The sequence below is a fragment of the Clinocottus analis genome, unplaced genomic scaffold, assembly GCF_023055335.1.
Source record: "Clinocottus analis isolate CAN_PGR_092001 unplaced genomic scaffold, fCliAna1.0.p SCAF_6, whole genome shotgun sequence".
Classification (NCBI taxonomy): domain Eukaryota; kingdom Metazoa; phylum Chordata; class Actinopteri; order Perciformes; family Cottidae; genus Clinocottus; species Clinocottus analis.
Window position 1 is genome coordinate 17,219,498 of NW_027176218.1, and position 26,811 is coordinate 17,246,308.

At 40.6% G+C, this 26,811-nt stretch overlaps 1 protein-coding gene across 9 annotated transcripts; it reads right to left on the reverse strand.

Moving 5' to 3' along the window:
• Window positions 1–44: 44 nt before the first annotated feature.
• On the reverse strand, window positions 45–25,138 carry zgc:173742 (DNA topoisomerase I, mitochondrial). Of its 9 annotated transcripts, none has more exons than XM_068602527.1 (21): window positions 25,005–25,138; window positions 24,563–24,705; window positions 23,021–23,078; window positions 21,470–21,516; window positions 18,104–18,223; window positions 17,709–17,796; window positions 17,449–17,576; window positions 17,190–17,305; window positions 15,409–15,530; window positions 13,275–13,397; window positions 12,936–13,123; window positions 12,327–12,471; window positions 9,985–10,128; window positions 9,315–9,500; window positions 6,592–6,660; window positions 3,177–3,291; window positions 2,754–2,849; window positions 2,489–2,616; window positions 2,183–2,283; window positions 1,261–1,410; window positions 45–370 (listed from the first exon to the last, which is right to left on the reverse strand). In XM_068602527.1, the coding sequence occupies exons 2-21, from the start codon at window positions 24,682–24,684 to the stop codon at window positions 268–270; spliced, it is 2,349 nt and encodes a 782-aa protein (XP_068458628.1). In that variant the 5' UTR covers window positions 24,685–24,705; window positions 25,005–25,138; the 3' UTR covers window positions 45–267. The 9 variants fall into 9 exon arrangements, 8 of the variants coding, with proteins under 8 accessions (XP_068458628.1, XP_068458630.1, XP_068458627.1 ...); XM_068602529.1 differs by having other exon boundaries at window positions 23,021–23,075; window positions 24,931–25,067; XM_068602526.1 differs by having other exon boundaries at window positions 24,931–25,067.
• Window positions 25,139–26,811: the final 1,673 nt, after the last annotated feature.

Genomic DNA, 26,811 nt, shown 5'->3' on the forward strand with positions numbered 1-26,811 from the left:
ATACCAAATTAGTGATTAATTACAACAATGTCTGCTCACAAGTGTCACTTAACTGCATAGCAGGAACCTTTATTCAAATAAGAGCAAACTACATTTACAAACAAAACAAAATGACCAACAAAATGAAGTGCCAAAAGCGACAAACAGAACAGAAAGCAAAAAAGTACAAAATCAGTAGTGAACATATTCCTGAATGCAATATTAAAGTTCCGTATGCATTTAAAGTGAATGGTTCCTTAATTGCATTTAGATATCAGCGTATCAAAGTTAGAACACAAAGTCCTCCTCCGTCATGTCGATGGCCCACGCGAACTTATCCCTTTGGCTCTTATTGTAGATTTTTTCCATAGGTACCTCCATGTTCTTACACCTTAATGAATGGAAAAACGATAGTTAGATAAACTATGCAAAATAAATAGCTTAACCCAGCAGTCTGACAAAGCCCAAATCTTTTCTTTACCCAAAAAAAGCACAGACGTATTCTGATAGAACATGTAAAAGCACTGATGGTATGCAATCTATAGAAGAAAAAAAAACTGTAATGGGCCATGAAATGATTATTAAAAACCTTATTCTATGTGGTTAACCATGTAAGCATAATTAGTATTGAATTGATTCATTTTTACTGACAGTGCTGTGTTTGAAGATGAACAAATTACTGTAATGAATAAATTTAAGCAATTCTTCAGAGCTAAAAGTAACACCATATTTGCTTTGATGCTAAAGAGAGGAAAACAAAAGATGGACCACTATTAATGTTTTCTTTTTTAAATTGAAGAAAATGTTATGTATAGTTCTGCTACTGCTGATATGTTTTATCCACAATCCTGGTTTTTAGAAAAGATTCTCTTTCGACAAGGGTCAGCTAGCTTCCTGCTATTTGTGAGAATGTCTTATCGCAAGAATTTTTCAATTAAGACCGGTATGTCAGTGAGTGGTTTATTTACACATATTTGATCGATCCACTGAGCTGAACCTGCCGAGTTGGCCGCGCAACTCAGGTAACTATGGTAGTTAACATTGATTATAAAAAAGCCAGCATCACAAGGCTAGAAAGTTAAGCCCCACATTCAGCCGTGGACTCAAACATCTTGCTTTGTGATACGGGCCCTGGGTGGAGGTGGTCTAGGTGGTTCTCTTTAAAACCTCCATTTGTCTGTGCTCCTACAAAAGGCGTGCCGGTTCATCAGTTGAGGCAGTGGGTGTGTAGGCACCCAAGGCATCAAATCAAGGCTGTTTATAGAGTCCATGTTCACTCACCAGGCAACGCTGATGCGTGGATCCAGGTAGTTGAGCTTCGAGGTACCCAGTGCAATCTGTTTGTTTTCTTCCCTGTCAGTCGCCTGGACCTCTAACTTGAGCAGCTGCTCCTCGCAGCGCTTCACGGCTGCCTTCTTCCGCTCGACCAGACTGACAGGAAACATACAGGTTTGGTCTTTCAATGTGAATGCTTTCCACATTCTAGCCAAGCAAAAAGGAGTGTGTGCTTTCAGCAGTATGCGGCCGAATTCAGAGGATGTTTTGCGTAAATCCCTTAAAAGTAGCAAATTTCCAATTGGCAGATAACCGATGCATGTACAAAAACAGTGAAAATTGTAAAACATTTAAACACGCTTGGGGATAGTGGTGGACAGGGGTAAATGGACTAATTTGTGGGTTTTGTAACTGCGCATAAGTGTCACTTTTTTGTCACAAATGGCTTAAATGTTTTTTCCTTGAACAATTTTGTCCCACGGAAACAAGTGTTTCTTTTCTGTGCGCCCACGCAACACTACACAATGCTCTCTGTCATGATTATCCAGTGAACAAACATTTTGATCATGAATAAAAGGCAACACAAACAGAAAAGCAGTGGTCCATTAAGGTTGTCGTACTGCAACGTATAACTAACAGAGTGTTTTTAATTGCCTTTTGGCTCGAGGCACAAAGACTAAGGAATAGCAGGGAAGCTCATCTCAACGAGTTAACAGCAGGACTGCCACCACAACTAACACAATTTCATGGTCAAGAACTTTCTTTCTTACAGCTTTAAGCTACGGCTCATTATTCACCACGAAGCAGTTATCTCTGTTGTTTGGAGGCATTTTTACGTGTCGGGTAGCTTTCTATTGCTACTTGTCGTCATTATAATTGTTTTGTCCACAGTGTGCTGTTTTTATTCCCAGCACTATAGTACACGTACGTCTGCATCTTGGGGTCCGAGCTGCCTTTGGTCTTCGCCTCTTTCTTGGCCTGTTTCAGCTCTGTTTTTGTGAGGCCCAGCGTTTCCTTTCGAGCATCAATCTGGGTGGAGCACATATGGAAAGTGATATGTTTGTGTACTGTATGGATTATGGTTTGCTTCAAAATATCACTGATAGGGCTGGAAAGGTTATGAAATCTGCACTGAACTTCCTTACAGAATCACAAGAACAGGAAACATATCATCCTCATGTAAAAGCTAACGTGATGAATGACTGTCCGATAAACCAAGTCAAGCTATTCCTACCTTGGCCTGAAGATTTGCCATCGACTGATCAAAGGTCTTTGGCGGCGCCCGCTGGTGGTTACACAGAATGGCAACTGCTCTGTTGGCCCTGTTGTAGGACAGCAGTTTCTCTGGCACATTGTCAGACTCTGTGGAGTGTGACAGATCAGTCATTTGTCTTTTAGAAACACAAATCTGACCAGAAAAAAAGATTTTATCAGGCTGATATCCAATCTTGACCTTGAACACACACACTTTCAATTATTCAGATCCCTATAAGCTTCACCTACTAGTTCTAACACAAGGTACAACCGCATGCCATCCTGCAGATTGGCTCTCAGTGGCAATCCAGAAATGAGAAAAGAGTGTGACACACTTCTATCTGTGAATGAGAAACGGTGGCACAGACAGCCAACGGGACCCTGATAAGAGTGAGGCAGAGATTCACAGCACTGTGCACAGTGATAATGTGCTCCTGCAGCAGCTGGAAAGGCTGACTGGCGTCAGGCTATCTTGAATCAAACGAGCTAAAACATAAATTAAAAACAGGTTATAAGAGAATGATGTCTTATTATGCACATGCGCACACGCACACACACACACACCTGTATTAAAATATACCTTCTCTAGCTACTGTGAAATATGATCTGCTGCTTTTTGTAATGTAATGCCAAACTACTTTATAGCACAGTGAGTGTCTGGCACTTACTGTTTGTGAGAGCCTTGAGCTGCTGCTGTAAGGTGATGGAAGCGTTGTATGTCCTGAAGACCTTGGCACTCAGACCCGTCATTAGAGAACCCAGGTGCTTGTTCAGCATGCCCGTCTGCAAGGAGAAATGGGAAGTGTTCCAGTGTCCTTTGCAACAAATACCACAAAACCTTTTGACTGACAATCAAACCTCTACCACTAGGTGACACTGTGGCATTGTGCCACTGCAGTGCGTAAAGCGTCTGTACTGTACCATAACAAATAAAAACGCATATAACACCATCTCTGCCTTCATTATCATCACCAGCCATTAGAGCAGAGAATTAAAAGAGATCAGAGTACTATTTCCCCTCTGACATTTCGGTAGGTATTATAACAAGTTGGAGCGGTCATAGCCCGTGGTTAGATAGCCATTTGCTCCTGTCGGATGCAGCTTCGACCGAACAGCGAAGAGATTAAACAGAACAGTGTAAGGGGGACACGCCGGTATGAAAGAAAACTAACACGTAGGCTTACTGTACACATACTGATAGGAGGTGTGTACACATATGGACTTTAGAGGCATGCTTCTCTAAACGCAGATGAAAGTTCACAGGCGTGAAGAAGAAAAAAAGCATCCAGATGAGCTTGCGGGTGAACTCGCAGCTCTGGCAGAAGAATCCTCATCGTTCTGATGATTCTGGTGAGGATTACAATAATGATGTGGTTGGTTTAATCAGAGCAGGGTCAGGACCCGCCTGTCGAAGGGGTGAGTGAGGGGGATGCGATTCCCTGCAGGACCCCATTAGAAAAGCTTTTTTTTTTTTTAATGTATCCATACATGTGCATGAACTTGCTGGAGGACTCGCAGGTACACACATCCGCGCGCACACACAGTTGCTGTCGTTCCTGCTTTGCTAATGAGCTACCTAACTCTGTCTCCTGCAATGCTAATGAAGGTGTCTGCCAGTCTGGCGGGGCAAGTATGATAGGTCCTCTCTTACTCCCTTGGCGTGGTATCTAAAACACAGGATGCTATGTACCGGAACTTTCTTATTAACATACTGCTCGACAATTGGCGACAGAGACTAATGCTAGGGAGACTAAACAGGCCATGATGATGTGTGGGTGTTTTTCTGCATCAGTTTCTTGTTAAAAAGAAAAAAGGGATGCAAATGAGTGGAGGCAAAATTGTATGTGCCAAATAAAGCAGCTCAAAAGGGAGGGAATATACTACACAGCTAGTTCTTCCTCTATGCTTACAGTTAAACTGGAACTGCAGACAATGTGTTTACTGTAGCTTTAATGATGTGGACTCTGGAGAGGAGACCTCCAGACAAACACCTTCCTTCTTAGCCCGGATCAGGCCTCAACAGGACGTGTGTGTGTGCAACCACCATAGCATCTAATATTGAGGAGCACTCACTCCCTCAGAAATGTTATTCACTGCAATTGGGCCTTAATATTTCAAACACTGAATGATTGCAGGTCTCTGAAAGCACGGGCCACATTCAACCAACATTCTTTTATGCACTCTAATGTCTGCAGTTCAAAGAGACACAAATCAATAAATAAAAACGCCTCATGGTTCTATGACTGTTATTTTGCAGTTAACGTCCATACAAAATGTCAACGCATCATTTTATCCTTAAAAATCTTTATGAAATTGTCATAATTAGTGGATGGATTCTTTCATTTTGACCAAAAAACGTTTTGTGATGTCACGGTGACCCTTGATCACCAAATTCTCAGTCTAACTTAAGTTTAAATGGACATTTGTGGCAAATTTGTAGAAATTTGCTGGAGGCTTTCCTGGGGTAGGTGCAGGAGAATGAACCGGATGGACCACCGGTAAACAGAGTGCCTGCGGCCCCAGCTGGTGCTGATGCGGAGCCATGAAAATACATTTCCCGAGGTCTAATTATTTCTCTATGTGTTCCTTCGCATACATATTCTGTTTCACTCGCAAAACATGACACATTGTTGTAAATAAAGACACTTCGACTTCTGTTTTACTGTGAAGGTAAAAGGTGTTACCTCTGTGTGTTTACATGTCAGGCCGAATTTGTTTAATTTGCCTTCAACCATCTCTCCACATTAAGGGCATGTGAGGATAACACTCTGCAGCTCCACCTCTCATCTTCCATCACTCTTTCCATCGTCCTCCTCTTCGCCTCGGCCTTACAGCTTCTGCCCGGTTGTCAACTCCATCATTTCCTTCCTCCCTCTCTTCAACCTCCAACCCTTTTACAGCCATCTTGCACCTTCTCCCTCCTCACCTTCCCTCACCTGGACCAGCTGTCACATTCCTACCGCTTCGTCTACTCCTCCACACCCGCCCTCCCCCTGCTCTCTCAGTGGCCTGGCCTTTGCGGGTGCCAATCAGGCCTGCCCACAGCCGCCATTACCATTCCACCTCCAACACGACCTGACATTTCTTGACACACTAGAGGGCAGAGAGCAGAGGCATCGCACTCCTTCAATTGCTCCATCTCCTCATCTCACCCTCTCATTCTGGTCCCGTCTCGAAACGTCCTTCTCCCACCTGTCACTCTTCAGATATAGACACGAGGCTGGCTCTCAAACCTTCTTTGCGCTTCCTTATCTGCATCTCTTTCTCACTCCGTTTCGTTAACCACCCCTGCTCCAGAGTGACCATTTATCCATTGTATACATTCCCACCTACAACACACACACACACACACACACAATATTTCCTCACAATCAGAGCACTTGACCCAAGACTGCCGGGCTGTGAGCTGCTGTCCTCCGTTTTCTTCCAAAAGAAACCGCTATATTGAGTATATAGTCTGTTAGCCTTGGGTACAGTCTCAAACAGAGAGATTATGCCGTTGATTTAAAAAAAAGGGCTGAAGACACCCCTGAGGAGCCGCACGTCTCCCTGCGGTGGACTAACCATGTGTTCAACGGCTGCGTGCTGTGCGGCCCTGCTGCCTGCAGGGAGAGGAAGAGGTTGAGAGGATGGCAGATTTCTTCATGTGTTGAAATTCATCCGCCCAGCATGTTCATTCTCAATTTCCACTTGTGCAGCTTCATTTTTATCTGCCAGTGTCCATCCTTTCTCTCTTTTGAAACTCCTTCGCTGCCTTCAGTCTCCCTGGCCCCAATACCCTTCCCCTTCTCTTCAATTTACCCCTTTCATCTCTCCACACCATTGGCTCATTCAATCTCATCCCTTACACCTTGCAATTTGGTCCCTGCTTTTTCCTTTACTGCAGCCTTCTGTCATGAGAAAATAACAAAATAATAGTTGGCCTTTTCTTTTAATTTTACAAATCTTTTGAGAGTGTCTCACAGTTATTAGACAACCCAAGTAAAAGTATTCATTTGTGAGCAGATTTAAAAGGAAAAAAAAAGAACCATTGAAATAATTTAGAAAACACTGGCAGTAGTTAGTCGTCAGTGAGACACTCACATTGAGGCGGTCAAAGAGGTCATCTCCAGGCTGTTTGTTCTCCAGGAACAGCTTAAGATTCTTAAAAACCTGAAAGAATGTACAGACAAATTTGATTATGTATGTGTATTGTAAGAACCAGTTCGTTACAAGAAATCAAATGCCAACATTACAGGCACAACTGTGGCAATTTGTATATCCATCTTAAACATATTTAAATTAGTTAGAAATGGCATTTAACGTATCAATGAATTCATCATGAAACACCATAAATTACACTTTTATACAAATACAGTAAAATAAATCTATAATAAAGTCACAAGGACCTTAGTGTGTGGATGTATCTACAGTCAGATTGTATTTGTCCATCTTAGAACAGAGCCAGAGAAGTGAAATTGGCACCATTACATCTGACATTTCCAGCGACTCTGTGGCTTCCGTGGACGCACCGCTTCCCCGAAGAAACTTGTAAAATATGCACGGCACCAATTAATAGCAACAGATGTGTTGCTTTACATAACACACCGAAATATTCACTGACTGATTTGCTTGGAAAGTGTTCCCCGTGGCAAACAATCTGAAAAGAACAAGTGCTTTTGGGATGAAAATGTTAATCGGTGTCTGTCTAAAAGTCTTAGAGCAGGAGAGACCCCAAAGTAAGATTGTATAATTTGTTTAGTTGTGCGAGTGTGTGTGTAAAATGAAAATACATGCATAAATAAATGCTCAGCAGGCTGAAAGTTCCCAACGCAATGTGTTTCTGCATCTGCAGGTGTCCCTACACTCTGGGGCTATTTGATGAAGTCATTCAATGCTGTAACTGGCTTACAGATTGAGAGATAAGTAGGGACTTGTTTTTAAACAATAGAGTGATGCATTGAGGTGCTAATCAGTCTTCATGTAGGCATCAATGGTTGGGAAAGGCGCATCAGCAGAAGCTTAGTATCAACCCTTATGGCTACTTCCCATTCCTGCTTAGAATCAATGACTTGACTTTTTCTTTCATTTAACTACAAATGGAGCATACTGTTTTGGCACCCCATATTATGCATAGCTCCGCTCCCCTTTATTGACGTTTTTTGTACTCTTTTCCTGTCTTGCCCTATGTTTGTTGCAGAAGCAACAAATTGCATAACCGGTACATATAAGCCAAATGTATTAACCACATTATTAGACTGAATTATGGTTAAAAATGAATATCCCCTTCCTTCCACGCTTGTTTCATTATTACATTCCAAGTGACATTTAGCAGTAATCTCACTGATTTCCTTGGGAATTGATGATGCTAAAATATGCAAGGGACTAATTATTTCTAGCTAATGTGTTGCTTTTGAATGCACTCATTTGAATAATTATACATTCTGCCAAGAAAGAAAACACTTTGGCTGTCAGGTGCGAACATTTCTTTTCCCCCCCATCTCTGGAACAGAAGATAGCATGGGCTGAGACCAGAGGAGGGGCCGGACACATTTACATATGCATATACACGCACACGCACACACACACAGTTTGTTTTCAGACACATTTGGTTCTCTTGTATTGTACCCTCAGCTAAGGTGCTCATTACAGTATGCATCATTATTTTGTGTATCAGTAACAACTGACAAGGAATTGCGACAATATTTAATTATTTTCTTTAAATAATCGTATTGGCACTTTCCCATTGGCACTAGTGTAAGCTGTGAAGACACCTGGCAGCATTTTTTGAATAAGTCATTTTTTATAAATGTATTTTTAAAGTAAAATCAATTGAGCATGAAATTTAAACTGTTTGCAAGATTTTGCTATTGTCAAAGTTATGCCCGTTTAGTGGGTTAAAAAGTTATCAGACAACATGGATCATCCTACAAGACTCTGTCTCTCTCTCTCTCTATATCCACTTCTATTTACAATGATTCTATCATTCTTTACCATTCTTTCTTTCCTAATATAAGATAATATTTGGTACTGAGCGGTGGATACACTTAGATTAAACGTAGTAGTTTGGGACGGGCAAAAACACTATTTGATAATTATTGGGAACCATTCGATCCCTCCCCTAAAAATAATGTATTGCAAAAAATACTTAATTTTCTATAATTTAATGACTCATCCCTATTAGAAAGTAGCCATGAACCTCAACTGCAACATCCAAAACTTGTACTGCCCTGCTGAAAAGATAAAGCATTGTGAAAAGTTAACAGCATAAGAGAAGAAGTGAAAGTTGAACACAAGGGAACAAACTGACTCCAATAGTACTACAAAGTACAATTTATGAGGTATAACCTTGACCACAATATTTAAACCATGTTATGATGCTCAGATGTACAGGCCAACTTAAAGTTATCTCAAGTGGTTACCAACATGTGATCCAAGAGGAGCAGACTGGAGCAGAGGGACCGTTCTAATAGACAAATTAAACCAGTAAAGCCACAGGAATCCAATGTACAACTGTGCATAGAGACATTTCCCTGTTCCCTCTCTGTTGCAGGCTACATGCACGTTGATATGCATAGAAGTGACCTTCTCTGCAGGGACGTCTGCCAAAACCCAAAGGGCAAAACTTAGATTATCATAATTAAATATGTTGGTTTTGTTCTGACATGTACAGCACTTATGGTGGTGGAAGAAGACCTCAGCAAAGAAATTGAGAAACGAGTTGCCTTTTGTCAACTATTTGTATTTCCAGAACCAATTTCTTCAGGTCATAAAAGCAGGGATGAATGCGAGTGCAGAAGTGCTTTTGATGTTCACTGTTCCTTTACCTTTGTGATAACAGGGACCTTGTTGTAGTAGCGAATGGAGTCTTTACCCAGAAAGTCAAATTCCACCACACACACGTTGCCTTCCAGTTTCTCGTGAAGGGTGATGTGCTCCACACGGAGCGAGCAGCAACCAACTGTGTCGGCTGACTCTCCCTCCTCCTTCTCATTACCAGCCCTCAGCGCCAGCTTTTTGGGGAGGGTAAAGAAATACAGAGATAAATGCACAACACTACACGCACTCTGACAGCACTTTGACCGCCATCCTTCCCAGTCACAGAGCGACATGTGAAGACCAGTGAGAACACCGACGCACCCACAAAATAATTTGGCATGAGATCAAAAGCAGTCACACAATCTATCATTTCACTAAATGCAGAGAAATAATTAGCGTGGGGTGGCTGGAAGAAAATGATTACATATATAATCCATTTATTTGATTGCGAAATAGCTTCCATCCAGCTATGTGAGAAGACAACAAATGCAATCAAGACACATAGCATTGTTTCCAATATGAACACATGGCTCTTGGTATGAGACATGAGCACTAATGAGAATCTGTTCAACTGACAGCAGTTTATTTCTACCACTGGTGTGCAAACATGTAAAACCTTGGTACACTAATCATCTTTGACTTCAACCTTTTTCCTCAACCACCCACTCAGAAACAGACCTTGTCTATGAAGTAGAGAGCCACTGCTCTTTGACGTGTCACCATCTGTTTAGACTTGAGATCCTGGTTGTATTGGTTACGAATGTCGTCCACGCACAACTTCAGTTTCCGGGCTATCTCGTATTTTTCCCAGTCCTTCTCTCCCTGGGTATGATGAAAAGTATGGGAAAAAAGGCAGAAAGAAGAGTGGCGTCGACAAAGATAAAGCAACAGGGAGCAGGAGGGGACCAAAATGAAGAAAAGGAGACAGTGAGAAGGAGGGAAAATAGTGCAAACAACAGAGAGGGAAGAAGAGAAACGCCGACATGAAACAAAGAACTAAAGAAACAAAATGACGACAAAGTAATTTTCCTTGAAAAGCCTTTCATCAAAACAGTAATCAAAATGGTAATCATGACATGAATGCAGGCAGCAATATCACACAACTCCATTGACAACATGTTTTTTGCCTGTTTGTCACTGGCTATAGTTTATATTGGGAGATGGAACTAAGACGCAATTAAACCCACCACCGGTGAATACACGCACATATTGTCATGGAGGCCAACAGTGGAATAACTTAACCTTTACACGTGAAGATGGAAAAGAAAGAAGAGGAAGAGCAAATAAATGGAGGGCAAAACGTGAGCAGGGGAAATAATGACAGGATGTCATGAATTCCATTTTTTAAAAAAACATTAGGACTTAACTGCAAATCTTCTACAAAACAGTTTGAGTTTCATTGACGTGGCTGCATGCTTAATGCTTAAGGTACACAGCACAGATCTGATGACCATAGCTCTGGTCTAAAGTCAACGGTGTCAGGACCGATAAAGGAGCAAGACAAACAAATAAAACAAACGTGCTTCAACCTAAAGCACAGCCTTGATTTGAAAGCAATAGGGTTTACTTTTTTTTTTCTTTTTCTATAAGGAACAGTATTCACAATAAGAAAACAAAGCTGTGCAAAGGTTTATGGGGAATTTGTAAGTCATACTTACTAAGTAATTGCGTTTATTTATGTTCAAAGTACAGTGTTTCAGACTAATCAGCATCCTGCGAGGAACCACGAGCGTGCTTTGGTAATGGTGTTTGACAAGCGTTGGTTCAAAACAATGCCGGCGGCTCCTGAAGAAGTTAACGTAGAAGCTGCAATAGAATTAGTTGTATCACAAACGGCGAGTATTCCTGAATTGAAAGAAGCGCGGAGGATGTTTTTTGCTGGTCTTTAGGAAGGGTTTGATTGACAGACAATCACCCGACAAGTATGCTTTTGAAAGTCCCTGCCCGATTCCAAACCGTTTCCAACAACAGAGTCTAAGATGGTTCTGTCAACAAACCATCTGGTGCGTGGACTGCCCATTTTGACGGATTCAATTTTGTTGTTTATATTCTAGCTGAATATATCTCTTTAGTCTCAGTTGGATTGCAGGCTGTTTCAGCACCATTCAATTCAGTGTGCTAGAGGCAGCCAGACAATTTGCTTTGCCAATTTGCAGAAACCAAGCTGACCTCAATGAATTAGCACCAACAATGGCAAGATGATCAAATGCTTTGAATTGCCTGGATTAAAATGAAAAAGGTTCAATACAGAAATACGGAGTCAGCAAATATTTTTTTTAATTTTTATATATATATATATATATATATATATATATATATATACACACACACTTCACATTTTCTTGTTTCTCGAAAAAAACAAAAACAAGCTGCCTACATTTTTCTCTTGTTATTGGTGTTTTCCCATGGTGCTTTGCTTCTTTTCTACCTTTTAGTCAGTGACTTGTTTCCATTCTTTTTTGTTGTTGTTTTACTAAAATGACTTAGTTACATAAATATTACATTTGTGTTGAATGGCAAGCAGCTGAGAACAGCGGCTGCTATGAAAACATTGCACTGGTGGTGCATTAAGGTGCGTGCAGGAAAATTATTACTTGAAGGTCCAATCTAAAAACCTAAAGTATTAATTTTTACAATACATTTAGCTGACGCTTTTATCCAAAGTGACTCATATTTTTGCTCTATGCACCATAGATCCAGCAACGGGGAACAATTCAGGTTTAAGTGTCTTGCTCAAGAAAACAACGACGTGGACTAGCAGAGCCGGGGCTTGAACCAACTATCCTCTGATTGAAAGATGGGCACATTGAAAGACTGAGCCACAGTCGCCCAAAAAGAACATTGGAGTTAAATAAAGCCACACAAGCAAACAGTCTGTGCCTGCGTGTCCCTGAACTCTCACAAGAAAAACAACTGTTTAAATTAAAAAGTGTGCATTCAGCTCAGTTATGGCGTGCGTGTCTGTCGTACATAAATAGGATCATTTTCTTGCCTGTTTGTAGCAGACTACTACGTTTTACCTTGAGTTTTGAGTTAGCATTCAGCATGATGTATTTAATAGCACCCTGGATGTTCTCAGTCCAGCTGGCCAGCCATGTCACAGTGTTGTCACATCGAACCTCCTTCCAACGATGACCATCAGGCGGCACAGGGATGCGGGATTCTCTGTCAATTAAAGAGAGAGAGCAAAACAGAACGAGGTGTGTGAGCAGTCACAGCATTGGAGTATAAGCCGCAGCCTCCTAAAAGGGCGCGCGCCTTCGAAACGCAAGTGTATGACATCAGCGCTAGAAAGGTATTTCACATACACGTTACCTAAAGCAAAAATTCAGTCAAAATCCAAATACCGCATCATCTGCAGCAGTGCATTACTATTCATACTAGCCTATGCAGCTGTCAATATGGATATGCATTATTTCACACGAGGAAAAACATGCAGCTTTTAAAAATCCTTTGTGCATTGAGGTCTACCAGCTAGAAGGGCACATTAGGAGGTGTTATCACTGGGTTTTTAGCAGCAAAGGTGATGGAAGTTTTAGTAGATCTGCTTTTCATCACACCAGCCTTTACTTATGCCTCACTACGTTGTCACACATCTGTGTACAATTTGAGCCCTTTGCCTCACTCACTTGCTGCAGTTGATGATGACATCTTCTGGTTGGATCCTCTTCTTCAGCATGCCCTGTTTTGGGTGCTCGCCTCTACCCCGAAACAGCCCCGGAGGCTCAATCTTAAAGTTGCCAATGCGCTCTTTGTGGTGGTCCAGCAGACAGTAGCCGTATTCATCTACTACCTTCTGGTTGGCCTCTTTCAAAACCTACAACAGAATCAAATTATTTGAATTCCATCATTTTGTCTTTTTTTCTTCAAACAAAATAATCCATGCTGACTTTTAGACACAAACAGAAAGAATTGAATAATATGAAAGGCATGACGCAGACAAAAAAAAAAAGAGGCCAGAACATTACTAGTTTCTCCTCTTTGGTCATGTTTTTCCTGGCCTCCACCTTGGCTTTGTGCATGGAATGGATCTCTCCAAAGTCACATTTGTCGAGATCTGTAATCAGCGACCTCTCTTCTTGGGTCATTTCCTAAATGGACACAAACACACAAATCTGACACTCAAGTGTGATCCCTTCTTGAGTAAGTTGTATCTTTATAAAAACACGGATAGCTTTTAGTGATAAAAAAGATAAATTTTACACATCAATAAATGTCTTCAGTCAATAGTTTTTGGTGATAGGCAATTTTACCATTTTAAAATGAGTTAATAATATTCATCCAGCCATCTGTTTTCCACTACTTATCAAAAAAAAAAAAAAATCAAAGGAAATCCTGTTGAAACCAACTGACTTCAAAATTTCAATATTGATCAGAAAAATGGTGCAAAAATCAAACACTTCTGCTGTGCACCCTTTTTATATTGAACTGAAGGAAGAAAGAGACAAAGGATCTGCACACATTGCTGCTTCATTCAATTTACTAGGAGCTATTAATAGGGTACACAACCTTTGTTTGTCAAATAGCACATTACACATTAATGCATCATCAAATAAAACAAACGGGATGAGCTTGATCAAAGCAGATTAGTGACCTTAAGCTTAATTACTCATCTTTACAGAGGCTGAGTGGATAGAAAGAAAAGTGGTATTGTTATGAAAGGCCATTCATAACAGTATAGACCATTTCCTCCTCAGAAGGCATGACACAGCAGTACACTAAAGGGCAGCAGAGTTTCAACTATAATTGTCAACTTTCTGAAGTTATTGCACAAGCGGTCACCCCATCAGAGAGGTCACGATCAGTGCAGCAATACAAAGGGAATTCAGTGGAGACTTTATGGTTCATCTTGGAAGTTTCTGGTGCCAAAATGCCATGACAACACGAGTGGCTTTTACAACCAATCCATGCACAACACACTTCTCTCCAGAAACACTCTTGACAGAACAGACACGCACTCAGTGCCTCTGTCTAAGGATGACTGACACCCAACTGTGGGCGGGCACTGAGGGCAGTGGAGCAAGGAAGAGTTTTTCCAGCTATAATAACAGTTTAATTGGATTTGTTCATATGCAGGGGAGCTACTTGTATGGATTAGCATATCAATGCCTTCACACAAATCGTGTTTTCAAGTGCATTGAGCACTAAGCAGCGCAAAATTAATTCTGCATGATATGACTTGGGGCTTGGCAAGGTGTTTTCTCTATTCATAGGACAACCCGACAGACACCAGGGTATAGACACCAGCCACAGCCCCCGCAACTACACTTTACAAGCGTATTCTCTACAATTTACAAAACTAAATACAAACAACTAATACTGTACTTTAATGTCATCTGTAGTTTGAGTTCTGACTAAGACAAAGCTCTAATGTCAGAAAATGATCGTCAACACTGTGAGAGCAGCATCAGTAGACATGCAGCTAGCCAAAAGACACTACAGTTGACATTTAGAAATCTGACAAAACTCGTGTAAAGCACGGGACTCTTGTTTGAAACTTAAAGGGCTTGTTTTCATGCAAATGTCAAATTGCCTTCATCTCATTTGAAGTAACATGGATAAACTTCTGAGCTCGAGGTGTGAGCTTCGACGGTTAGTGAGGGGTTAGACTTTGTCGTCACACCGTTATGTGAAATCCTGATTTGTGTTACCCAAAGCACAAGTGTAGTAATGCACTGAAGAAGGATGTTCATTCTTGTGTGTACTAATGTGGGGTCACAGATATACTGGTATTCAAAATATGTAACTTTTTACAATATAGACTGTTGTAGTGAGATTTTCTAAAGCACTTTCTAAATGAAAAGAGTTCAGACGGTCAAGGGTTCTGACTGCTTGAATTAAATCTTTCAAGGGTTCTGACTGCAATTGTAATGAAATCGAATTGTGAAGCTTCACACTTCTAGTTGATCGACTACTTATGGGTATTGCATCATATGCACCTCCAGTCCATAGATATTTGTATCTATGCATGTCTCTCTTGCCATGCCATTTTGTTTCTTACGGCAATATTGTCAGTGGCCAAATTTCAATATTGACCAACAGGGTGCTTTTTATTTCTCTCGCAAAAAAAGACAATACATCGTAGACTCATTCTGGCTTTACCTTCCTCCAATCTTTAAAGTAGTTCTCCCGGAACACCTTCTTGGTGGTGTACTCATGGTCCAACATCTGGGCAAAGAAAAACGCCACCTCCTCAGCTGCCGGTCGCAGCTTCACCTCCTTACCTGCACACAGACAAACACAAGTTCAACACACTACACAAAATGGGACTCTCAATTTGCTTCATGGCCTCTCTGTCCTAATTTTTAAAGCTCAGATCTAGATCTCACATGCTACAGTATAACAGTTGCCTCGGCTCCTCTTGAGTCCTGTCAGACTAATGCATAGATTTATAGCGACAAGGACAAAGATCTACATTCAGCCCCACTACCAAGAGTGAGCTACAAACAAGTACATGCAAGCACAGAAATTAATAGATTAAACCAACTCCCTGTAGGACCCGGTTGTGGCTCGACTGCTCAACAAAGCAAAAGCAAATCACAGTCATCAATCAGCGTTTGACCTAATACACCTTTAGCGTCCTGGAGATCCAATTGTGCGAGTGTGCAGCTACTGATTGTGTCTGTGCGCACCTGTACATCTTCATCCATAGATCTGCTCACAAAAGACCTCTTTCTTTTTATTCGCAACTTTGTCCATTGCTCCTTTAAAGTTTGAGTATGATTTCAAAGCAGTTTCTTGTGAAGGTTACAGTATAATTTGCCGGTACCATTTTAAAATTTGTACAAAAGGGCAAAGGTCTTTTGACATTGCTTCAATGCTTTTGTACGGTCAGCTATCCTGCTGCAGGTGACTGCTCTGTCATAACTACGCTGAGCCATCGTATACATGACAATGATTAAATATTGGGATAAACCAAACAGTGTGTCCCAGAAACCAGTCAGTGTTGCACTCGTTTGTACATACAACAAGTAATGGAAATAGTGGAGTCTGGATTTTTTTTTGTTTTTATCATAAGAGCTGGAGAGAACATAATATTATGTACGCTATATGAAACTGAAATTATGCCATTAAAACGTACAGGCCAGCTCTCTGGCGTGAACCTCCTCTTTACGAGGGCCGGCACCTGCTCACTCAGGCAGTCAGTAAGATAAACAATAAGCAACTACTAGAAAAACCTTTTTCTTTTCCATACAGCAGGATTTGAAGTAAAAAAAAAAAGTATTGCATCTTTGCACGTGGAGCATTGCGTTGCGGCCATCAAGTAATTTGCATATAAGTAGGCATGTAAACAAAATCATAAACAAATGTAGCTTAGCTTGTGCAAGCAATTAAAATAAAAAACCTGGCTTTGTTGAGACCGTCTGTCTATCGATCTCCTCTCCTGCGTTTCAGTGCCCAGGACGGCGCACACACAAATGCACCCTCGAGACAAACAGTGAGAAGAACTCTGAAACATTTATGTTGAGACCTTATGAATACGGTGGGATTACGATACATCATTTAAAGAATTCACAGCTTTTTCTAAATTGAAATGTGTGGTGCATTGAGCTGTTTGCGTTCTATCTTTTTTGATTATTTGTCACCATATCTTTATTTTTGGGATCACTACTTCTGTCTGACCAATTTGTTCATCGATCTAAAATAACAGTTTTGTGTAATCTTGACAGCTTTCCATATAGATTTTTTTATTGACAACTTTCAGCTTTTATGCGGTGATTTTACTATGTAGTGCTGGAAATGTATTAATTTACTTTGAATGGTCTGAACAGCGCCTGAGAGGTACCGAGCCTAATTAAAAAGATACTCATGAGAGAAAACATTTCTTTCAGCCCCGTTTGAGTCACCCTTTCTGACCCATTCAACATCTCTGCTCAACTGACCACCATAGTAGAAGTGAACGTTGTCTGGCAGAGGCTGGTACTCAGGAGGGAAGGAGGGTCCCTTGTGTTCTAGAAACTTCCATTTCATCCCATCTTCGTACTTCTCTTCCTCCCACCTGACAGAAATCAAGATGGTAAGAAAATGAGGATGCATTTGAGAAAGGGAAGATTGCTGCCCTCCGGTTTCCTCATGTAGTTTGTGTTTGTGTGTGCATGTGTCCAGGTCAATGCCAGCTATAAAAAAAAAGCATTTCCAAACCATCTCCAGCGACTCTGCTCCTCCTCTTGCTTTTTTTTGATCTTCAACTGTCGTGCGTCCTCAATATCCCCTTTTGTCCTCTTTGTTTTTTTTGAGACTGCATGCTCTCCTTCCTCTTTCTTTACCGTCTGTCCCGAGAAAAACACTCAAGATGTGAATTCAAAACACTCCAATCGTGAACCACGTTTCCGGCAAACGTATATTATATAGTAGGAGTAATTTTGATGTTGACAGATTTCCTGGGGGAGACAAAGGTTTACCTTTTCTGTTCTTTTCTTCGACTTCTTTTTCCGAGCTTCTCTGTCATTTTCTTCTTCCTGCCCATGTCGCTTATTTTTCTGTTTTGAGCTGCAGGTGCCCAGAGGACAGGCGGAGAATAGTTATAGCAAACACAAAATGGGGGAAAAATGTGCAGAAACTACCAAATTTCTCTCTCTCTCTCTCAGACACACACACACACACACACACACACACACACACACACACACACACACACACACACACACACACACACACACACACACACACACACACACACACACACACACACGTTACAGGAGTTAAAACTTTGTTAACCATACTCTAATATTAGGGGAAGAAAAAAGTACATGTTATCTTTTTTCTGGCCAATCCACGGCCAGAGTTGCTGACTTACGTTGGTGAAGCAGCGGAGTGTGAAGGGCGTTCAGTGGACTCATCCTTAATTCTTTTTCTTTTCAATCCTTTTTCCTTTGCAGCAAAGTCATCAACCTCTGGCTCCTGTTTCAGCGACTCTCTAGACCACAAGAAGAAGTGGAACAGTCATTGCCAATATAAAGTTGAGTGAACTTTTCATCTTCAATGGCTGTTATTCCCCCCCCCTCCTCCGCACTCCTCTCCAGACTTTTTTTTTAGATCTTATTCTATATTGTCCTCGAAAATCTGACTTGAGCTTTTGTTCTGCTGTCTGCCACACTGTTTGCTACAGAACGAGGACAAAATTGCCCTGCCGTGCGAAACAGAGGGAAGGAAAAAATCCTCAAGCACACAATGACCACAAGAAATCACACATAATTATGGTAATTACGCAACATTATCGAAACAGTAATGATAATGACAAAATTGCAGCAATTACAAATTGAAAAAAAATAATTATACAACTGCTAGGGTTTCCCTGCAGAGTAAGGAAATACTGGATAGGGAAATTCTCAAATTAAGAAATCAACAAATTAGAGTCCCCACTGCGAATAAATGACCGTGCTCTTGTTTCCTTTACATAACAATTAGTTAAGGGGGAATGTGGATAATGTCAAGCCTGTAATTGTCAAACTGGCTTACTGAATCCTAATTACAAGAGGCTAAAGTAGCAACTACCCTGTCCACACTGTATGAGCCTAATGCACTCTCTGTACTTCTACAGTGTGACCCCTGATATCTTCTGATTGAGAGTAATGAGCCTCTGGTCTATGACTCCTTCTGGTTTTTGCAGCAAACGCTGTACGTGTTCAGGTTCAGAACAAGATGAGATGGGACCTTTGTTCTATCGAGAGGAATATATATTTGTGGACAGCAATAGATAAAAATCGTACTCAATTTCTGAAAAAAAGATTTAAAAGAAACAAAGTCAATACAGTAGGAAGTGCAGGAGTGCATATTAAATTGAATGATGGTATCTGTAAATATTTCAGGTACGCAGTAAACTGAACATGTTACCTGTTGGGGTCAACTTTTCATTCCTTTACTGACCATTATACACTAGTTTCTTTAAATCAAACAAACATACTCTCACTTCCATTTTTCTTATCCTTGTATTTATCCAGCCAGTCCAGTTCAATCATCATAAAAACTGTCGTAGTTCACAGTGCTACGTTCGTCCAGGAACTGTCTACGGCAGAACCGGCACAGCGCTCAAGTGTGACTACGCAATTAGGGATTTTGGCCCATATCACAACACAAAAGGTCCACTCACGGTAAGAGTGATTGTTCCCAAATGCATGACATTTTCCATCAAGACACCATGCTGACAAATGAAGAACAAATCTTTGAATAAACTGCAAGTACGGGAGAACATGCGCCAAATCCAGCTACACTGACTACTAAATTGATTTCCGCAGGTTACCTTTGCATAAGGCTTTTAGAGCCAGCTCCCATCTGGGATGGAAGAATTTTGAATGATACGTCAATGGACAAGCCTAACTGCCCACCTGCAGGTGTTAGTGTTTCACAATCCCATTCATGCTGACAGTGAATGCTCTTAAGCACCGCAGTAGGTTAGCTACTTGAAAGCCAGAGCTTTATTTAATTCACTACAAATTTCACATATGGGAGAATGCTTAGTCCTTACCAAAGGAGAACAAGGACATGGTTGGATGTTCCTGATGTCTAGACTCTAATGTCCCGGACATTTAAACTTAGTCAGAAAATGGTCAAAATGTTGCACAATTAAATTTAAAAAAAAGGTTAAATATTGTTTGCGAGAGCCATTTTAAATAGTAAAAAAAAAAAACTGACTGCTCCGGTCGCCTGGTTAGAAATACGCCTCACAAATCCGGGATGTGTTAAAATATTTGATGACACGACAGAGAGGGCTGTGGTCTAAGAAGAGTCATGGTTTGGCTTAGCTTTTACCATTAATTGGTATGGTAGTGCGCAAGTTACCTGTCACCTTCTCTGCCAGCTTTTTTGTGTCTTGCCAGTTGCCAGTCAGCCACTTGATTTTCCAATTTCTTTAGGTGATAATATCATGAAATATGACAGATTTAATGCTCTATTCAAAAAAACAAAGCCTGCAACAAAAAGAAAATGTCATTCGCCAAAGCTTTGTCTGCTGAGAATCCAGTTTACAGAACCAAACTGACTGCAGACTCAACCCAGTAGATAATTCAGATTAAGAAGGTTGTTGCGTCAAACTACGTGTTGTAAAGAACTAGTTTTCTTTTTTGTTTACTTTGCAAATGCAAGTGTGTGCTGTTGCCAAGCTGTTCAGTTCAACTGCTCAATGTGGAGAGAAGGAAAAACAGTGTGTATGTGTGTGTGTATGTGTGTGTATGTGTGTATGTGTGTGTGTGTGTGTGCGTGTGTAAATGGTCATGTTTTTGTGGTATCATGCACCACTGATCAAAATCCATAAAAAGCTATACAAAAGGAGGGTGGGTCATTGCGTCCATTGACATTTACGGTCCGTGGTTCTAATAGCCTTATGTTTCTTCCCTAACTCTGCTGCAAGCCCTTAAATTTCCTCCCTGCATGAAACCTATTCAACTTGCACAGTTGCCACCTGAGCCTTTCTGTCAGGAGGAAGAAAAAAAACATGAAGGGAAACATTAAAAGCCAGAATTCAGCAAAACAATTTTCCCAACAGACATATCCTTTGGAATGTCTCTAGTCACATTGGGTCGGGTCAAGTCAACATCTGGGAAACAATCCATTAGCAACTCTGTAGAAACCCTACTGTGAGACAGATTTGACACAGCAGGTCTTTGGCCAAAGTCTACCATCACAACAAATACTCCTGCTGAGCGTTAAACTACTCAAACCATGCGTTCTCATTTCTTGAGATATTTGTCTTCCATGCAGGTTAAAGTACATGTTCTTGTAGAATTAACAAATTGGGAGGTTTTCTATCCAGGGGCCTTCAACAGCTAAACACAAAGCTTCATTTCAAATCACCACAAAATAAAAAAATATAGCACAAAAATACCACAGTGTCACACTTGACTCGAACATTACATAATGAGACAGAGAGTCCGCTCTTGAGACTGTAAGGACTTGTTTTTCCACTTACCCGTTTCCTTGATTTCAAATCTAAAATGTTGCCATATTGGCGTAGTTTTAGTTTTCTTTGGGACTTACTCTGCAGTGTCTCATCTACACCGCTCGCCCAAAAAAAACACATGAACTTTCTTGTAAACATACACAACTTCAGCCATGTGCATCACCTTGCAGACACCAGTGGAAATCAATCCAACTCTACTTGTCAGTTAATTATCACAGCCTTAAAAATAAAAGGTGCAGTCTACTTGTATGGTGACTTCATCCCTACCTGGGACTGCTGGCTGACTCCAGTGGTTCAGTCTTAGGTGTCTTGACCTGAGGGGAGGAGTTCAACACAGCATATTTGTAATGCACTGCACACAGAAGGCCTACGGCACTGTGCACATTAGGGCTGCAACAACTAATCTATAAAATCACCAAGAATTGATTAATAAAAAAAGTTGGCAACAAATGTCATCATCAATTTGTTGTGTTGCGCGATTATAACACCGCTCATTAAGTCGCGGAGATGTTTGAGTATAAAAGTTGAGTTGAGCGCAGAGCACAACAGACAGAAGGTCTAGGAGGTTTTGATGCAGCCCGCTGTATCGCTAGTCATTCATTCCCAGTGTTTGAGCTGCGCTGTTGGTTTAGATAACATCTCACTGAAACCACGTTTCTTTGTTCTAAAATACCGCAGTGGCTTCAAGAGAAGCAATGTGAAATATCTCCTCTGGAGGTGCAGACGCCAACCTGTGTTCAACAAGTCCGGTATGATGTCTACATGGTTCTGTATGATGAAGCCTCTTCATGACATGCAGAGGAAGAGTTGCTTGGATTTGTGGTTCCGCATCTAATTAATAACTTTTGTTTAGGTAAAGTGCAGTCCATAAGTTATGCGGTGTGTGTCTGTGAATGTGTGTCTGTGAGTGTCTGCATCTGTGAATGTGTGTGTGTGTGTGTGTGTGTGTGTGTGTGTGTGTGTGTGTGTGTGTGTGTGTGTGTGTGTGTGTGTGTGTGTGTTTATGAGCATCTGTGTGTGAGTGTAGAAAACAAGTTCTGACATTCCTGTTAACTTTTCTGATTTATATTTCTTTATTTTTTTATACATTCCTGAACGTTAAGATTGTTTGCACTGTGAACTTGCATTGTCAGTTCTGTTTTTTTAATAAAAAGTTGCAAATCAATGCTTTTTGAGAAAAACATTTTTTTCATCCAAACAATCGCTAGTTGCAGCCCTAATGCACATTAACTGTGTTCATGCTTACATAAACATACGTATGCACATAGTCTTTAAACATCCATACAATCAAAAGGAGGATACGTTTTATCTTCTAGCTTCTGGTGAGTACATGTACGTGCATCATATTTTTTTAATCTTGAAACCTGTAAAACATGTCATGCAAAGCCCTTTATCTGAGGCTCTTAGTTACAAGCTGGCCTAATTAAGATAAGATTAAAGATAAGAGGAAGATAACTTCAATGGGTGAGTGTTGCATATAGTGTTGGTGTGCATGTAAATATTCTCTGAAAATGATGTGGGACTCCCAACCGCACGGAGGTAACCTAGTAGGACAAGCTGTTGCACATATTGCAGTTTCGACAGTCTGTACTGGGGTCAGTGGGTAACTGGGGCTGGAATCTTCACCCTGGTGCTAATTCCGGACAGGACACGAGTTATAGCCAAATTCGCATGGCCATCACGAGCCTTCCCCCGGTCAAGATGACACTAAATTTCCATTAAGATGTTTCTAAATTCGCCTCAGCCTATACACTTGTGTAGATTTTAGCCACATCTAGCCCTGCGCAGTATTGAGAGAAAAGAAGTAAGGCTTTTTACCTTTTTAAGAGACTTTCCATTTTCAGTTTTCTCTGTAGCATTAGTTGACTTTGCACTGCTTATCACGATGAAAATGAGAGAAAAAGAAAAGGCTTGTTAATGATTCAGTATTTGTATCACATGATCAATTAGGAGAAATATTGTGGAACGAGGGTGGAAGCTGCTTTCTCTTTTACAGGGACTTTTACATAGTAGATAGTTTGAGCTACACTTCAAGCTACAGTTGGTAACTTTAATAAAAAAACTAATTGTCAAACTGTCACTATATCTTAACAATTGTTCATGAGATGGATAATCTGTGGGAGAAAAATCAGTTTCTCTGCCTCTTCGCTTACTGTTTCTAATAGTATTTACAAGATTCAACTAGGGCCTGACGGAAAAACAGCCAATCAGAGCCAAGAAATATCTAACAAAGTGTCAATCATGCTTGTGAAGCTTGTACACTCCGATCACACTGTCAAACTATGCAGTGTTGAACCAATATAAATCCATAATATGTGAGTGCATCGCCTCTTTCTTGCCTCATACGTTTCCAGATACATATTTTCGTGTACTGTTAATAGCTGTAAAATGAGAAATGAGCAGCGCTACCCTTTTCGTAGGACAACATTATAAAATGCCACCAATCAGACCAGCAGTGTCTCAAAAGGGTTCCACTCATACGTCTAAACATGTTTCTTTATAGTTGGACCTTTCCAACCTTCAGGGTCACACATGGATCTGAGCAGCAACTATTCCCCAGCAATATTAATTTAATTCGGAATTTCCTATTTTGTACATCAGACTAGAGCAGTTACAACATTTAAAGAAAGAGGCCCTTTCATGCTCAGGGAAATGTGCTCCTTGACTCTTGTAGCTGATGAGGATCAGTTAAACTTAAATCAGTAATTCAGTCAGTGTGCCATGAAATAACATGAGGCTGGCTGCTCTGCTGCCAGCAGCGCGTGTAGGTGTCTATTCATCTCGCTGTTCTCATCAATTACACAAGCCAATGACAGATCACTCCACATTCATTTGTCTGCTCACATGCGCATGGTAATGAACGCATCAGATATCAAGGAAAAAATAATATATTCATATGAAGATGGAGTACCCACTGTACACAGTGAATGTAATGCACACGCTCAATGCCACTGGCCTGCACGACAACTCAGCCAGTTCTCTTGACAACCCTGGTATTTGTGTCCTTTAGTAGCAAGCACGCGCGCGAACACACACATCCCACGCTTACCTGATTTATCACCATTAAAAAGGAATGCGATGTTCATCCAAATTGATATTTTAAAACGCATATCAACAAAGCAAATGGCTAAAGATCATCACAAGATGCATGCAAAAAACAGCTTGTGTATGGGTAACCTGATCCTGAACAAACAGATGTTGGTTGTGCTGCCGTTGGGTCATAAGGATAAACTGGAAGCGAGCTGCTTTAACTCGCCAAGTCTGACAGAGGAAACTATAATTTTCGAAAATAACTTTTGTTGGCCTGATAAGTGCCTTTAGGAAAATCGTTTTCTCCATCCATCTTTACACACGACTCACCTGTTCTTGAGCGCATCTCCTAAGGCACCATCTCCTTCATGGTCACGCAACCGTTTCACCTTTGCTAATTTGTGCTTGGCCTCCCCGTCTCCTTCTCTTTTAGCGTCCTTCTCTCTTCCCATCTCTCAAGCGTTATGATACCTCTGTAAAGCACAGTTAACGATACATTTAACGCAACAGATAGAACAACAAATACATTGTAAACATTATAACCGCGCTGGAAAGCATTGGCTTTTCCTAAGTTAGCCAATTAGTTAGTTAGCTAGCTAACGTTAGCCAACGCCGGCATAGTAAACTTTAACGTGAAGAAATTATCTTTTAATTCCACGTTTGCGGAACGTCATATGGCTAGCTTGCGAAACACTAACGTTGATGTACATAGGTCCCGCGCTCCGATTGAAACGTCGACAAATACTCAACTATATTGAGTGAAACTACAAACTTTTTAGGCGGTTCAATTCTGTTAATGGACACAGCGGAAACTCCCCCGATTTTTTTACTCCGGCGTTCCGCTGCATTCCGATTGGTTGAAGAAGTTCCGTCAGTTGAGAAGTGGGCGTCCGCGAGGTGGTGTTGCGTCGTATTCTGTGACCTGTCGGTCGTTCGACGATGTCTTGCGTTGAAATCCGTTTCCCCTTGGCGCGAGGAGTCGCAGATATTACGAGCTTGGTGTCTCCCTAACACTTGACAGTTCTGTGACATCGCTGATCTGACAAAGCTTGAAAGGATAAAATATAGCATCGCTGGGCATTACATAATGTGCATCGGTCTGGTGTTGTGGTATACATTTTTAATATATGAAGTTTTAAAAGGCCTTACAGTCAGTTAAAACATTTTGTATCGTTTGTTTTGGTTTGCGTGGCGTATGCGCGCGCGCGCGCGTGTGTGTGTGAGCAAGTCTCAGGTAATATTTGACTGAGTGACCTCGGCTTGGTTCTGGATTAACTTCCTTCATCAGCCCCACTTCATCCCAGACCCAGAGGAGGAACACTGCAGTATAGGCTCTACCTGACTTGCGCAAACATTCTGGAAAGGTGACATCAGTGGTAACACTATAGAAGTTTACGAAAACCATTCTGAAATGGTTTTTTTTATGCTGAAACGTTTAATAATTGTTATTATCTTTGCCACATGTATTTGTTTCATATTTGCATTGTTATCAGAGTGGAAAGGATGGCATTATTAAGAGGACTGTGCACCCTAAGTATTGGTATATCAGGTTATAGGGGGACATATCAAACACAGGGTTCATACACATTTTGACCAATGGATTTCCATGACTTTAAACCAAATTTCCATGACCAAATATTTTGTGAAATCTCGGTGTATACATAAAAAAGTGAGAATTCCACCAAAGCATAGTATACATTAAATTAAATTACACAAATTAATGAAACCATAGTTTTATGAAAAGAATATGTACTCAGAATTTCTATATTTTGAGCATCTTTACTTTAAAAGCACATTAATTATTTCAAACTGAATATAAATGAATGACAAGAACATATGAATGCAACCAATTTCAATGACTTTTCCAAAACTTTTGGGATTTTATTTTTTCCAATGACTTTTCCAGGCTTGGAAATAACATTTTAAAATTCCATGACTCTTACAGCTTTTCCATGACCGCAAGAACTCTGCAAACATTATCAAACAACAAAACAGATTTCACAATGATGGAATCCAGCAAAGGAGGCTTTGAATAAATGGAAAAGCTCTGTAGACACAAGCAAAAATGCAGAATATGTAGGTCTCCTAAGGCGGACTGAAGGTTGTCTTTGCTGTATACTTCTCTATATATTCACAGACCAATAGGAACAAATCTATTTGCTCCAGATTGAATTGCACAGTGGCTGTAGATGATGGGGAGCAAACCTTGAGCCAATACCTCAGACCAATACAAATATAGTTGCCTAGCATTTGATTTGGGGAGTCGATATGACGATAAGAACATAATGCTTGATTAATAAATCAGAAGACATTCTTGACAAGCTATTTGCCTGATCTGAGAACAGACTATTTTTTTAGAATGTTTATTATTATCCTTCTTTTAAGTCGACCCCCATTTTTCAGCTACAGATGATAAAAATAACAACAACAATCCTCTCTCGATTCCCTTCGTATATGGGTACTCTTTATAACAGATTAAACAGTCATTGGTTCAGAAATAAAGTATTGTACTAGGCTTCAGACATTAAGATTAATATGGTGACTAAATTATTATTTGTTGTATAATTTAGAGGTTACTA